Source organism: Notolabrus celidotus, chromosome 15, assembly GCF_009762535.1.
Source record: "Notolabrus celidotus isolate fNotCel1 chromosome 15, fNotCel1.pri, whole genome shotgun sequence".
Taxonomy (NCBI): domain Eukaryota; kingdom Metazoa; phylum Chordata; class Actinopteri; order Labriformes; family Labridae; genus Notolabrus; species Notolabrus celidotus.
In genome coordinates this window covers 19542222-19557840 of record NC_048286.1, presented here as the reverse complement: position 1 = coordinate 19557840, position 15619 = coordinate 19542222, and the positions used below count along the sequence as shown (strand labels likewise).

The 15619-nt window shown below is 38.2% G+C and overlaps 2 protein-coding genes across 3 annotated transcripts; one reads left to right on the top strand and one right to left on the bottom strand.

The window, feature by feature from the left end:
• Positions 1 to 1540: 1540 nt before the first annotated feature.
• ccl20a.3 (chemokine (C-C motif) ligand 20a, duplicate 3) lies at positions 1541 to 2469 on the bottom strand. The gene is made up of 4 exons (XM_034703443.1): positions 2273 to 2469; positions 2024 to 2132; positions 1831 to 1908; positions 1541 to 1729 (listed from the first exon to the last, which is right to left on the bottom strand). The coding sequence occupies exons 1-4, from the start codon at positions 2346 to 2348 to the stop codon at positions 1684 to 1686; spliced, it is 309 nt and encodes a 102-aa protein (XP_034559334.1). The 5' UTR covers positions 2349 to 2469; the 3' UTR covers positions 1541 to 1683.
• Positions 2470 to 8064: 5595 nt separating this feature from the next.
• capn10 (calpain 10) lies at positions 8065 to 15466 on the top strand. 2 transcript variants are annotated; one of them, XR_004634048.1, is made up of 14 exons: positions 8075 to 8354; positions 9505 to 9757; positions 10231 to 10365; positions 10507 to 10703; positions 10856 to 11085; positions 11204 to 11345; positions 11566 to 11732; positions 11831 to 12087; positions 12177 to 12379; positions 13035 to 13290; positions 13660 to 13853; positions 13966 to 14011; positions 14388 to 14971; positions 15133 to 15466. XR_004634048.1 is itself a non-coding variant. In XM_034702561.1 (13 exons), the coding sequence occupies exons 2-13, from the start codon at positions 9614 to 9616 to the stop codon at positions 14415 to 14417; spliced, it is 2001 nt and encodes a 666-aa protein (XP_034558452.1). In that variant the 5' UTR covers positions 8065 to 8354; positions 9505 to 9613; the 3' UTR covers positions 14418 to 15466. The 2 variants fall into 2 exon arrangements, 1 of the variants encoding a protein (XP_034558452.1); XM_034702561.1 differs by having other exon boundaries at positions 8065 to 8354; positions 14388 to 15466.
• The last annotated feature ends 153 nt before the right edge of the window (positions 15467 to 15619 follow it).

Sequence of the window (15619 nt, the reverse complement as noted above, 5' to 3'; positions counted from 1 at the left end):
AAACCAGCCCCCATGAGTACCAAAAATACCACACATAGACATTGGAGTTATTTTTTGGACTTTCATTTGAAATGCAATGCACAACATGTAAAACACGGGGGAGCTGCTGTATTTTTGTTGTTAAAATATTACATTTCAACCAAGTATTGTATGGTTTTGAAACTTTTCTAGCTTGTTAAAAAGGACATACAGTAAAAAAAACAATAAAAATCTCTCAAATTTTAGGGGTGCTGGGATTCAATTTAGAGGTGCTTCAGCAACTCCCAAAATGGGCTAGAAACACCTGTGATTTGTAGAATTCCCCTTTTAAAAATGGGCCCATCCACTCACCAATCTGAAATGACATAAAACTGCCACCTAAAAAAATATTCAACTTTCTAACAAATGATTGGCAATTTCTACATTTTGTAGATAAAACATTCACTTTCATCAGAAGGCAGATCCCTTATTTTAATTCACTTAGAGGTTTTGCAGCAACATTCATGCCTTAATGGTCCTGGATTATAGCTCTTAGCTCTTGTTGCCAATGTTAACTAAATGTATCAAACTTAAATGGATATTCATGTCTGTAAAAGAGCTATAACACCTACTATCTTTTAGAAAGGAAAGGTTAACTTCATCATTAGTTGAATGTACACTTGTTTAATTCACACAGAGATCACTTATAACCTCAGCTTATGTGTTTTGTGTTGTTGGCTATAAAAATCATTGACTGTGTTTAAGTAAGGATAATGCATCTCAATCTATCCCCAAGTGAAAAAAAAAACATGAAGACAAAGATCTGCCGCAACGAGCTGTGTTGTGCTCATAGACTGTCATACTGTGCGGGTGACCTATTTTAGAGCCAAGTCATGCGCAGAAGCAATCTGGTATTCACTCAGCAGCCTAAGGGTTAAAATACTCAGGTACATAGTGTTATCTCATTACTTACAAAATATGACTCTTTAAGTTATATATATTTTTAAGTTTTCAATGGTTCTTTGACGACTACTACTGCAATAATCCATTTGAAATACCATGACACTCTGTTCTAATGTTAACAGAGTATTACAGCTGATGTAGTTGAAGTCACATGAAATACCTGTCCTGCCGTGTGTGCCAGGTAATCAGCTCTCTCATGACTTCCTCCTGGTGATGTCACAGGACTTTTGTTATTCAGTGTTTATCAATTGACCAGGTCCTGTTCACGGGACCAAAACTTCCTGAACTGGAGTTTTTCACACGTTAAGATAAATAAGGAAGTAAAGATAAGAGTGGTATGCAGGTGGGGAGGAGTGGCCCCATGTGTACTTTTAACAATAAACCCAGAGCGGTGTTTTAATTAGGGCATCTGTTACCTACTTGATAATGATACTGAAATATCCCTTTTATTATAAGGTCACAAAACAAGCCATAAAAATGTGTTTTTTTTAAAAAAGATTTTTATTTTTTTAATAACATACACAACACGTTCACAGTTTTTTTTTGTGAGCAAGGAATATAAAAATAGAAAAAAATATATAACTTTTACTGTACAATTGAGCTGAAGGCATAACATACATTCTTTTTATGAACAGCACTTTAATGAATCAAACTGAGAACAGGAGTTTATTGGAGTATTGCTGTGAAAACATTATTCGTGCTGAGGTTGAAAGCAGTCTGTTTGCTTCAAGTGGGCCACTGTCGCTCTTCAAAAGCCAACTCCTACTTCTTCGACAACGAGTTCTTGTGAACAATTTGTGCTTTAGCCCTGCAATGAAAATAAATGAATTCAAAATTAAGCAATAATCTTAGAGACATGCATTCATATACTGTTTGTTTGTCACGATGCACAATGTCTGTGATTTTTACCTCAAACGGTTGATGGAGTCCATCACCCAGTTCAGAGCCGGATCAGCACAAAACAATTTCCCCTTCTTTGTGAGAAAACTAGAGATAAAATCAAAAAAGAATCATTTATAAACTTACCATATACACTAAGTTTATGTCACTTTTTTTTTTTTTTTGTGGTTTGAAGATTGAAGATTATTTAATTGATGCTTACATGATGGCGTTAATAGGACACATCTCTTGGTCCGACTGGACAGCGTACCCCTTGATTTGAAGAAATGGTAATTTTGTTTTCATATAACTTCGACAACATCCGGGATGCACTGTGAAACAAGAAAAAGACATTATCAGATACCAGAAAACAATTGGTCACAATTCTTCTGATTGCATGAAACTAAATAAAACAAATAAAAAGATAAAAAGGAAGCAGATCGAGACTTTATAAAGAAAACCATATATGTACCTGCAGATGTGTTTGTGGTCAGTAGACATAAGGTGAGGAGCGTGACCCCCATCACTAAAGCTTTGATTGACACCATGTCTTCTCTTGGTCTGGCAGTGACAGTTGTCCCGTCTGTCTTCAGTTGAAGTCTTGGAGGTGACAAGCTGTTGTTCAAAGCAGCCCTTATATATTCCTCTCAGAAACAGGAAACTTCCACCCAGAGATCTGCCCACTGAGGTATTGCACCAGTGCAGAAAACCCCACTCACTTTCCCCAAGGAGAAAAGGGGAAGGTGTGTGAGTTGCAGTGCTGTATTCATGTGCTGATAACTCATAGGTGAGCTTAATTTTTAACAGATCATATCGATCTGAAAACTCCAAGAATGTAAAAATGTTAGGTCACACATGTTTAATCGTCCCATCACCACACCTTTATACAACAGCAAGTCATGTAGAGGCAGTGCAACTGTGGGAAGTTCCAAAGGTAGTGTTCCTCTCTGAGTGACTCCCAGCTTGGACATATGTCAAAGTCAGAGAACATTAAATCAAAACAAGTCATTTAAACTGAACTTCTAAAAGATGAGGGGTGAGAAAGTTTAAATAAAGAGGTCACCAAGCTCTGACTTGTGAATCTCTCTACAAGTAGGTTACTCTGAGGTTGTACAAAGGTTTTTTTCTAGGTCAGAGGAACAATTCTTGCGCTCTTAAGAACCATGCATCAAAGGAAAGAAGTTTATGGTAAGAGCTAAAATAGGTCATGATGCATTACATTTTTTTTTAACATGCATAATAACCTTTCCACCAAAGCCGCACCGTACACCGTATTTGAACCCCCAATCTGATTTCCTGCGACATTCTGCTCATGAAGTCCCATGTCATAAATTTACATGATTACTTTTGTCTTTATCGTCCACTTAAAAAAATACTGTGACAAAGCCAATATATGACTTAACATGCCTCTGACATTGTTGAACACCTGTGCTTTGTATTGTTAATTTATTGATGGCTGGCATCTAATATGTTGACTAAATATTATTTTGCAAGTAAGCTAAGTTTAGCAGGACATCTGGAACTTAGCTTGGCAGCATCAAGTTGGTGTGGGTTGCTGCATAATGTTAGTTGACAGGAAAATCTTGAGGATAGCAACAAACTGCAAAGAAAGGAGACTAAGAATACAGGGTCCTTATTTTGAATGTATTTTATTTATTTGATATTATTATTGTGAATGTTATTCTAAACTTGTTGGTCTTTACTGTTGTTGTTTTGTTGTTTGTTTGTTTTTCTGTAGTCGCTGTCACTGTGGTTATTATGTATGTATGTTTCTACTTGTCCGTCTCACTGTACAACAGGTTTGAAGGAGGGAGAGGGAGGGATGTTCTCGTTCATGTATGTTTAGAAAAAAACAAAAACCATTGTATGAAACTACACTGTGATTTCTACCTGCTTTTTGAAAAATAAAAATTATAAAAAAAAAAAAAAAGAATACAGGGTCCTCGTGTAAAAAATTGAGAACTCATACTAAAGGGCCAAAACCTTTGTGAGCTACAGTCCTCCTCAGGAACGCCTTTGCTAATGTTATCCACTCAAGACAGTATTTTGAAACATAAGCTAACATTTCATTCACACTGGCAAATTGGTTGAATTTCTATTTGGCCTAAAGATGTTGACCAGACTAAAGTTGCTGGTTGTTTTTGAGCTTTTGCTGGACTCTGTATGGCAGTGGTTGCTGGTCTTTTGTTGATATTAGCTTACTCTCTTTCAAATTTTATTACTTGAGTCAAAGTATAGATCCTCCAGGTCAAATATTACTCCAAAACAAGTGAAAGTTGCTCTGTCAGATTATTACTTGAGTTAAAGTACTGGAGTACTTGCTTTTAAAAATACTTAAGTATTCAAAGTACTTCTTAAAAAAATCTTCAACCGTATTTTCACAATACATGAGTTCAGTCAAGAATACATAGGAGTACATTCAGTTACATCATGTTTATCTAGAAAACATTACTTGAAATCTCTAAAAACTATACCATGGAATGAAAACAGAAACTAAGTTACTCCAAGCACAGACAACTTAGTTTGAAATGTTCATCTGGAATGAAACAAATGTTACATAGTTAAAAACGCTTTCTCAGGTTGGACAGTGAATTTTTGTATGTTTGGGCAGAGTGGGAAACAGGGAGAACATTTCAAACGACACTATCATTCTTCATTTTAAAAACCTCTAACACGGACTGAAGATATGGCCATGGGTGCTCGTGGAGAATTATATCCATCATTACCACCTCTACATGAACTGCCTGATCTGAGTGAAATCTGCTTTGTGTTTGCTTCACGTTCAACCGTGGAGACACACGATATACAGGTATGACTAAACCACTGAGACAAACAGAACTTCATGAGCTGACTTCAAAGCGAAAGTAGTGAGTAACTAGAGCACTGATATAAATGTATTGGAGTAAAAAGTACAATAATTGTCTTCTGAATGTAGTGGAGTAAAAGTAATAAGTATCCCCAAAAAATGATACTCAAGTAAAGTACAAATACCAAAAAAAATTTACTTAAGTACAGCACTCTGTTACTGTTTACCTCTGGTTGGATGTTTTTGAGCTTTTGCTGGACTCTGTATGGCAGTGGTTGCTGGTCTTTTGTTGATGTTATCTAACTCTTTCAAATTTGATTCTAGCTAATGTTACACACTGGGGGAGTTTTGTACATCATTAATTGAAGCTATTATCTTATTCAGTCTATTCAATGTTCACAGTTCAGTTATGATTGGGATATTTTTGGAAACTCAAGGTCTATTCTGATAAAGTACATCAATTCAAACCTACTCAGTATATGTAGAAATGTCTTGTTTTCTTGGCCTCGTACTGTTTGAATGCAGCAACCAGGTCAGCAGGATGTTCTGATGGTTTGGGGTTGTTGTCAACACGTCGAATTGAACATTTGATGTTTCTTGTTCTCTGGTATCTTGAGGGGTTGCTGATCTCAGCAAGAATATCTTGTAACAGTTACATAAGGTGTTTAAATGTTGTACCCAGTAAATTTACAGCTTACATTAAGTAAGTTTAAGTACAAAATCGTCGATGTTACTAACTCTCCTGTTATGGTTCGGGTTAAATTGACCCTTTTTAAAATCTATTTCAGGCAATATATGCCTTTCAAAACAGCTTAATACAGCATAAAAATCTGGGCAGCATGTGACAGAAGAGGTGTAGTGTTAATTTATCAACTTCAAATTATTGCCTTTTCTTTTCTTTTATGTTCTTTTTAATATCAAGCACTTTAATGTCTTTGCACTGTTGCATATGAATTAAAAAAAAAAAAAAAACTTTTTTTTTTAATCAACATCACTTCATAAAAAAAAATTCTAAATGTAAAATAAGATTAAAAAAAATTCTATGTCATGTTAAGCTATTGTATTTATGTTTAGGACTTTCCAATGTACTTTTAAAAAAGTTTTAACATTAATTCTAATGAAAAACGAGTGAGTTATCCTCATTGAACCATGATCTGTGAGAATTAAAGAACACCAATGGACTAAATATTGATTTAAACGGTTAATAACAGAGTTAAAAATTATATTGAAAAAAATGTGTATTAGAATTTTTTGGGGTTCTGACACTTTTGGATAATTGAATATGCCCCGGGCAAACTGCCTCAGGAACATTATTGCTGCTCCAGAGAAATGAACATAACAGGAGGGTTAAGGACAACTTTTCAAAGAGTATAATATTGAGTACTCATCCTGAAGGCTTTTGTCAATGTTTTATTATTATTTGATGTAGTATAATGTTGTTATTACTGGGGCATTTTTAGTGGAAGGATTGCGGAAGTGATGCACCGTTACAGCACTTAAGGGAATTTCTTTGTTTGATTTTATAAAAATAACATACTTTTATTTATTTATTTACTTATTGTAAAAATTACCACAGTTGTTGGGTGTGACAACTGGATCCATAAAGCAACTAGGAACTACAATCAGATATATAGTGGGGGAAAAGTTATTATTTTCTCATATGTTGTAAACTAGAAGCATAATGTAACATAAATTAAAATCATTAAGTGAAGTAGAAATACCTTAACTTTGTACAGGAAAGAATCAAACCAATGTATATTTCACCAGCTTGCAACGATAACTAATAACAAGGAGTATTATGTGGTACTATTTTTTTCTAGCATATAATCAAATTGCCATGCCAACTTCTATTTTTTTTACAAAGGTTTTACAAGGTGTCTCTCGATTCATGTGTACCAACCACAGTTGGGGGATTTCATTCCACTGTTGTGGGTAAAATTACGCTCTATGTAACATTTCCTGCTTGACCCCAATACAGGTTTGGTATTTCACAAGCTGGGTTCCTGGGTCTATGGTGGGACATTACTTTCCATTTAAAGAGAGTAGTAAGAACTATGTAGCACTCCGAACTGTGGGTGAGTAAAAAATAAAACAGGGGAAACTGTAGAAAGCTGTCTATTCAACCAGTCTCTATGCTAAAAAAAACAACAAGCATCAACCCTGAGTCAAGATGCATCAATCATCATTGAATTAAATTAATATTTTCTGTAATGTCTTTGGAAATCAACTCAAAGTATAGTGAATCTGGTGCAATACCTCATAACCAGTCGTGGACAGTAACAAAGTAAATTTACTTAAGTACATGTTTTGAGTATCTGTACTTTACTTGAGTATTATATTTGGGGGATACTTATTACTTTTACTCCACTACATTCAGAGGACAATTATTGTACTTTTTACTCCACTACATTTCTATCAATGCTCTAGTTACTCACTACTTTAGCTTTGAAGTCAGCTCAAGAATTTGTAGAGCAAACACAGAGCAAATTTCACTCAGATCAGGCAGTTCATTTAGAGGTGGTAATGATGGCTACAGTTCTCCAGCTGAGCACCCATGGTCATATCCTCAGCCCGTGTTAGAGGTTTTTGAAATGAAGAATGATACGTATCGTATGAAATGTTCTCCCTGTTTCCCACTCTGCTCAAACAAACAAAAATTCACAGTCCAACCTGAGAAAGCGTGTTGAGCTACGTAACATTTGTTTCATTCCAGATGAACATTTCAAACTAAGTTGTCTGTGCTTGGAGTAACTTAGTTTCTGTTTCTATTCCATGGTATAGTTTATAGAGATTTCAAGTAATGTTTTCTAAATAAACATGATGTAACAGAATGTACTCCTATGTATTCTTGACTGACATCATGTTTTGTGAAAACACATAGTTTTGAGATATTTTAAAAAGTACTTTGAATACTTAAGTATTTTTAAAAGCAAGTACTCCAGTACCTTAACTCAAGTAATAATCTGGCAGAACAATTTTCACTTGTATTGGAGTAATATTTGACATGGAGTATCTATACTTCGACTTAAGTAATGAAGCTGTGTACTTTGTCCACCACTGCTCATAACCATGTGCAATATTGTAATTAATCCTTTAAAATATTTCATTATATATTCATCTACTACATGTGCACTCTGGCTTAGGCTAAGTTAAATTATATCATGTCCTTAGAAGAACTTCTATACCTTTCTTTGTACAGATAGTAATTTTTATTTTTATTTAGAATTTTTGAATTTGTGTTTAGGTTTATATATGTATTGTCCTTACTGTCTTGTTAAGTGCCAATGTTCCATTCACCGCATCAAATTCCTTGTGTGTGCGAGCTCACTTGACAATAAAGCTTTCTTGAATCTTGAATCTTGCATGATGATACAGAGTACACAGCATGTGAATATGCATCATGTAGTTCCTTGTACCGACAGTAGGGGGCGGGAGAGTTCACAGGGTTCACTTTATGAATGAGCTGCTGGATGTCAGAGCGGAAGAGACTTCCTCTGTTTTCACCATAGCATCAATATGTTTTATGTAGTGTAATCATAACAAAATCCTGAACGCTCTTGAAACCCTTTTAAAAAATGAATAATCTATATAACTGGTAACTGTGATGTTTGTCAAAAAATGATAAGATGTCGCGAAACAGTAAAGCTGTATTTGTATATTACAAGCTAGCTGAAGGTTAGCATGCTGCTGCTGCGTTATTATTGTGATCAGAAGCTTGGAGGGGAGAGATGCTGGAAAACAGAGGAAGGTAAGATTGCATTGGGATGACTCATAATTACTAAGTGTATAATAAATCATTGAAGTCTTGGTCATATTAACAAAGCTTTACTTGTTGCTGTTATTGCAGCTCCACATTCTTGTATTTACATGGTGGTTATTATGACTCACCCAAAACATTACATTACACTACTGCTGTCTATATTTCTGCCATAATGTGACTTAAAAAACAAATAAATTTTTACATGACATTTGTTGAATAGAGAAGTAAAACTTGCACTGTAAGAATGTATTTTGTCATAATCACATTAAACACTCATTTCCAAAACCAAACAGATAAAATGAGTGTAATGAATATATATGTAATGTATGTGTATAAATCTTATGTGCTTTGGCAACAACATGTCTTTGTTCATGCCAATAAGGCAAATTGAACTGAATTGATTAAAAGGAGTGATAAAAAAACACTGCAACGTAACAGCTGAGCAGGTTCAATCACCGTCTCCTTGTATTTATGGACAGCAAGGTGCAGATTTTGATTGATTGATTGATTAGGTCTATATTGGTCTGCATCAACAACCAACACTTCCCTCCACAACATAGGAGCCATGTAATCAAATCACAAATATAACAATTCATCAAAGAAATATTGAGAGAGTCTAGCATAAACATACACACACATATCGATATGTACAGTGTATGCATACGTACACATACACATGCATACATACACAAGTACATTCATGCATACATATAAACATGCATACACCTCCACACATATATTTTGGCCAATCACATGCTGACCAAAAAAGGGTGTAGGCTGAAGCCAAGGCTTATCCATTGTGCATTGTGCAACATTGTTCAAGTAATTACGTTATTTTATAACAAGGCAATCTTCAAACGTTTCATTCAGAAACAAACATACAACCATAAAACAATTAAATCTCAACAAGCAGCAGTTCAGAAATCTTAGAGAAGTCTAATTTAAATTAAAAGTTTATACTTCATCCATAGATTTATTCATCTGTTTATTTTTCAGCATTTTTTGAAATGCACATTTTTAATTCCTCATCACAACTGTTCCTAAAAGTTTACCCCTCTAACTGATGCACAGCTCTGTTTTAGATTTGTCCTGTCCAACCTCACAACGCTTTTAGAATGACGATTTGTTTTCCTTTCAGGTGCTGTTGCTGTGTGAAATGTTCATGGGGCAGTGAGGATGTCACAGCCGGCTGATGTTCATACACTGACCCAGCAAGTACGATCCAGGTAGTCAAGAAAGCAGCAGGGATGAAAGCAGAAGGCAGGGCAGAGTGTGGAGGGGAGGCTCTGTTTGAGGACCCAGATTTCCCCCCTGAGGACACCTCCCTTTTCCATGACAGATCCACGCCAATTGCCAGGCTGCAGGCAGACATCACCTGGCGACGCCCACAGGTAAGAACCAGTGTCAGGGATAAATGGGAAGTGCCGCAGGAAATTCCTTTTAGTGTTTGTTTCGTCAGAGGTTCTAGGTTTATATGGTGTCGTAATATTTTTGGTCACAACCACCATAACTTTATCATTTGCCACAGGTTGATCTGCAAAGCAAAGGGGGTATTTCTCTCTTGAGGTGGTGGATTTTATTATGTTCAGTAGTTCTGTAAGAGACTATTTATGTTTAAAAATATGAAATACATTACTTGCTGTGATTTTTAGTTTAATGTTTATGACTTTCACCTGGCATTCCCACTGAATAACATTGTGAAAGGCTCAGATCTCTGTCAACAATCTCAGCTTCAAGCCGTTACCTTAAAACAGATAAAGATAATCAGAAGAAGAGTGAGATACTGTGCACCGCAGTTTTTTTTACCTTTTTGTACACCCAAATCTTAGACTTAACCTCCTTTACGTCTTTTTCTCACCTCCAGGAAATCTGCCAGACTCCAGCTCTCTTCCCTGATAACAACAACAACCTGGGTCATGCAAAACAAGGCTTATTAGGAGACTGCTGGTTTCTCTGTGCCTGCACCTTCTTACTGAAAAACAAGCATCTGCTCAACAAGGTAGCAGCTCTAGCTTTCTACAGTACCTTTATAACTATGTTATAGACAGAGTCTATGGAAAGGGGTTTGACCATGAATAAGCATGTTTACTTAGCTTATGTCCCACACTGCTGTACTAACTTGGTTTGTGACTCTCTGTAGGTTCTTCCTCCAGACCAGCCTCAGTGGGGTAGCAGCAGGTACAGGGGCTCCTTTCAGTTTTGCTTTTGGCAGCAGGGACACTGGACAAATGTAAAAATAGATGATCTGCTGCCCTGTATCAATTCCACTCTCTGCTTCTCACGCTGCCACTCACCCTCTGCCTTTTGGGTTGCCCTATTAGAGAAGGCCTATGCCAAGTAAGTAACCTGTAAAAAAAAAAAACATGGTACATCAGTTGAACTTTCTTTTGAGGTATGCTTCTGGGAAAGTTTGCAAACAACACAGTGCATTCTTGACACATTGAGTGAAATTTGGAAATCCCCTTTTTTGTCCCTTGTATCTTCTTCAGGCTTCATGGCTCATATGAACGTCTGTGGGCAGGACAGGTGTCTGAGGCTCTGGTGGATTTGACTGGGGGCTTGGCAGAGCGCTGGAGTCTTGGAGTCTTGGGGTCAGAGAAGGAGCAGAGACCAGAACAAGACAGTGACCAGGTCAGAAGGAGAGGGCTGGACCTGAACCTTCTATACTCTGTGAAAGATGAGCTTGCAATAAGCTGCTCCACTCACAGCAGCCCTGGAGGTAAGAACGTTTTACAACATGAATAACCCTTATCATTAGATTTAGATTAGCTTTCTCACAGATTCAAGTGACTTTGATCGGGCAGTGCATCACATGATTACTTCTATGACTGTTCTAGGTGCCAGTGAGCTGGGTCAGTATCATGCACTGAGTGTCATGGAGTGGTTGGATGTGAAGACACTGTCAGGAAGTGAAGCACTGCTACTCAGGATCAGAAACCCATGGGGAAGATGCTCCTGGGTAGGGGCCTGGACAGAGAGGTAGGAATGTGGGTCACCTTATGTGCTCCAGGATTTAAATTTGTCCTCTGAGGATATGTCCACCCTCTGGAGTGATGATTTCCAGTCGTACCTGATGACATGTACTGCAGATGTAATGCTTGCTCATTTTTACATCACAAGGGCTTTGCCTCGTTATGAAAGTCTGACACCAGGATTCAGGCCCTGCCCACATTCGCTCAGTTTTCTTCTTTTTCTGTAGTGGTTCTGGTTGGAGTTCTATCGACCGTGCTTCTGCTTTAGAACTACAATCCAGGGTGACAGAGGGAGAGTTTTGGTTGGATGAGACTGAATTCATGACCCTGTTTGATGATGTCACTGTGGGCTTTCCCATCAGTGAAGATGGCCATCTCAAAAGTATCTATACAGGTAAGTTCTGAAGTTTTCTACATACTTTTATTTGACACTTACAAGCTCAAACTTTAACTTCTTTCGTGCCCTTTTTTTAATCCTCTCTCCCCCGACAGGAAATCTGCTGACTCATAACCATCACACGGCTGGTAGGTGGATGAAAGGTCACTCTGCAGGTGGCAGCCGAAACAGCAGCAGCTACAGCAGCAACCCTAAGTACTGGTTCAAAGTGTGTGAGAGAGGAGAGGTGCTAGTGTCTTTGATTCAGCATAGAAAATGGAGACATACGGAGAAATATGCACAAACACCACTAGAGAACGGCGATAACACAAAGCACCAGCATTACCAGGCCATAGCTCTGCACATGTGGAAGGTTTGTGTCATCAGTTGTGCAAAACATTAACTTTGTGGGTTGGTGTCTTTGCATCTTGACAAAAAAAGGTGTTTGTTGTTTGTTTCCAGGTTGAGAAGAAGCGTTTCAATCTGAGCCGGATGTTGAACAAACCTCCTTGTGCTTCTACTCACTGCCACGCCTACGAAAGAGAGGTGATCCTGCACGGGCAGCTGGAGCCCGGATACTACCTTCTGATCCCCAGCACTTACCAGCCAGGAGCTGAGGCCCACTTTCTAATCAGGGTCTTTGCTTCTTCTTCCACTTCCCTCTGGTGAGCAGAATGAGAAACAACAACAGCTTCTCATATCTTTTTAAAGAAGGTGTTGAAAACATGCAGTTTCATTTGTTTGTTGTGCAGGGAAGTTAATTTAATTGAAGCCTAACAACTGGTCGACTAATTACATTTTAATCTCTAAAATAAACAAGATTTCTAAATTTACAGAATATATGTTTAAAAATATGTTTTAATCTATTAGATTAAGAAAAAATAGCATCAGCAGTTTTACTCCCATTTAACACTTATTATCATTGATAATTCCCTGAAACATATAGTACATTAAAATGTTGTGACTGTGTTTTACTGATAAATTAAAGTATATAACATTTGTTTGAGTTCACTGTTAATAAATTTGTTCATGCAAACTTTCCTTTATACTGCCAGTAAATGATTTCCCATAGGAATGTAAAGCAGTATCTATACAGTGACACCTGCTGGTCATTTTAAAGAACATCTTCAAAGTGTCACTAATACATAAAACTTTTGTCCTTTTTGCTGCAACAAGAACAACTCAAGCAGTCCATTTTTTTTCACATTGCTGGATTTTCCTTTGCCTGTGTTTTACCTGGATAGTAATTATGTTTAAGTTTACAATGCTCCAGATTTAATATAATGATTCATGACATAACAATTCTGGTGTCCTCCTCAGTGCCCTGAAAAGCCCAGCACCTTCACTGCCCTTAACTATCGATGGAGAGTGGGAGACCAGCTTCTTCCGGGGCTCATGGGTGGAGGGAACAACAGCCGGAGGAAGTAGGAACTTCCCGTCTTACTTGCAGAACCCGTGTTTCCCTTTTACTGTGTCTGCTGAGTCAACAGAGACAGCAGGAGTTAATGTCACGGTTACCCTGCACCAGAGCCGCCCTGACACTGATCTGCACCCTATTGGCTTCCACATGTACAAGGTCAGTCAAACATGACAGGATATACACCTGTCAGTTTATAAATACAGACAACATGTGGTGTTGCTAGATCTTTTTAATGTTACAACTTCCAATAATAAATAATCCAAACTTAACAAAGCACTTATATAAAAGTCCACAGTTTAATAGTAAAGTCAAAATACAAAAACAGAAATATTATGTGTATTTTTCTTTTAAATGAACTGTACAGTATTAGTAAATAGATAATTCAATCAAAGAGTTTTACAATCCAAACTTGTATTCTTCTAGTTCAAAATTTAGAGGATATCCAGACCATTTAAACATTACCACAGCTGTAATGAAAATAAGCTTCTTTGACAGTGTGCACTGTGATCTTCATTCTGTATCCAGAACCACAAAGTTTCGCCTGAGCAGACATTTCCCAGAGACAAGGACCTTGTGGCCAGCTGTGTCCCTCACTGCTACACCCAGGACGTCAGTCTGACCTGCTGTCTGTCTGCTGGAGCTTACACCATCGTGCCTTCCACCTATCAGCCCGACTGCCCAGCAGACTTCACCCTCAGCCTCGCTCGCAAAATACACAGGCAGGCTCTGTTCCTTTGTTTCAGTCGTTTAAAAAGCAAACACGAATGGCCTCAGGTTTCCATTTAATATATCATATATATTCAGAAGTAATAATGAATGTGTCCCTTTCAGGAAAGTGGTGAAAAGCCAGGAAATGCTCGGAAGAACCATTCAGGAGGTCAGTTCATTGATGTAACTTTAAAACAGACACAAATGCAAAATAAAAATCCCTAAACCTGGTGATACATAAATAAGAAATTACTTTATATTAAAAAGAATGTTTAAAGACTAAGAAAAGGATTTAAAGCATTTGTAAATGTTTAACACTATGGCCTTAATACAGATTCTGAAATAACAAACTTTAATTGTTGAAACATGATTGCAACAAAGAACAAAAAAAACAGGGGTAGGTAAATGAAATATCAGTATGTAAATGTATGGTTTTACGGTATTGATTATTTTCTGAGTTTCTTTTTCTAAGTTTGTGATTGTGGTCAGAAGATGGCAGCACTCAATAATCGCCCTGTCTGTCTGTTGTGTGTTGTGGTCGGCAGATCTCTCACATCTCTGTGATGCAGAGCTAGTTCTCTGGGACTGTTGCTGCTCCATTGACGTCGGCTCACCTCCCTGTGCCTCTTGGCCCATGATGAAAGAACCGGCTCTTCCGTCCACCCACACCCTAGAAGCCGTGTGTGTGCATGTATGTGTATGGACTTGAAGTGTACCTTCAGAGGCGGAGAAGACAGTCAGGCAGATCTAGTGGGAAAGTGTGTGTCGGGAATCCTGGAAACTCCTTTATCCTGAACTGCTGAGGCTCAGGGCTGATGGGCAGCCACACACTCATCGGCGATTAGGACATCAGAGGTTGTCGGTGGGCTGGGCTGCTAATGAAGTATGACGGGACTGGCTGGTGTAAACAAACAGCCGCCATTGAAGAGGGCCGCTGCTGCTCTTGCTCATTCACTCACTGGTGCGCCTGCCGGCCTGGAACAAAGGACCCTCTCATGAAGGTCCTCACAGAGGCACAGGGGGCAAGGGCGAGGGGATGGTCTCCGACAGCAGAGCCAACCAAACCACACCACACCATACCGTGCCATACCATGCCAGAGCTGTCCTTCTGTCCCTCACCAACCCCCCTGTAAGCACCCTGCTCCTTACCCAGCTTGCAGCGTTTGTCTTTTCCTCATCTCTTCTCACAATCACACTAAAATCAGGCTCAAACTTAAGTAGTCCAATCAGTTCCTTACTCCATCCTCGCCTCACAGCTCCCTTTTTGTCCCCCCCCGGCTTGGTCCACAGCTCTGCTCGGACCTGAACAGAGCTGCAGTTTGAAGTTGCCGCAGGAACAGATGACGAGCGGGCAGATGAAGGGATGAAACGAGGGATGCGGCACATCAGAGGAGGTCGGTTCATATGAAGGAGCTGCCAGTCCTTTTTGTATTGGTGGTGTGTGTCTGCCCGCTAGCACCCATGTCTGCGAGGGGAAGTCACAGGGTTTGTGGTTATTCATTTGAGCCAGTGTTAACAGAGACTCTTACCAAGCTATAATTAACTTTGGAGCGGCGGTGTGCTGTATTTATTATATGTGGGGACCAGCTGTATGGGATCTGATTAATAAAACGTTTAAAAACAACTTGGTTCAGGTTCAGGTTACTTTATTTGTACCCGTAGGTAAACTTGTTTTGCAGCCAGAGAGACAGACTTCAGACAGAACAATCTACTTAATGTGCAAAACATACAAAAATATCCTAAAACCAATCTAACACTAAAAATGGTAAAATGAATA

Bases quoted from the DNA above. Each gene is read 5' to 3' on its own strand.
- ccl20a.3 (XM_034703443.1), bottom strand. From the start codon at position 2,348: ATGGTGTCAATCAAAGCTTTAGTGATGGGGGTCACGCTCCTCACCTTA. The intron at 2,133-2,272 runs GTACATATATGG...CTTGTTTCACAG, and splicing joins GACCACAAACACATCTGCAG to TGCATCCCGGATGTTGTCGA. The intron at 1,909-2,023 runs GTAAGCATCAAT...TTTTATCTCTAG, and splicing joins TGTCCTATTAACGCCATCAT to TTTTCTCACAAAGAAGGGGA.
- capn10 (XM_034702561.1), top strand. From the start codon at position 9,614: ATGAAAGCAGAAGGCAGGGCAGAGTGTGGAGGGGAGGCTCTGTTTGAG. The intron at 11,733-11,830 runs GTAAGTTCTGAA...CTCCCCCGACAG, and splicing joins TCTCAAAAGTATCTATACAG to GAAATCTGCTGACTCATAAC. The intron at 13,854-13,965 runs GCAGGCTCTGTT...TGTCCCTTTCAG, and splicing joins CTCGCTCGCAAAATACACAG to GAAAGTGGTGAAAAGCCAGG.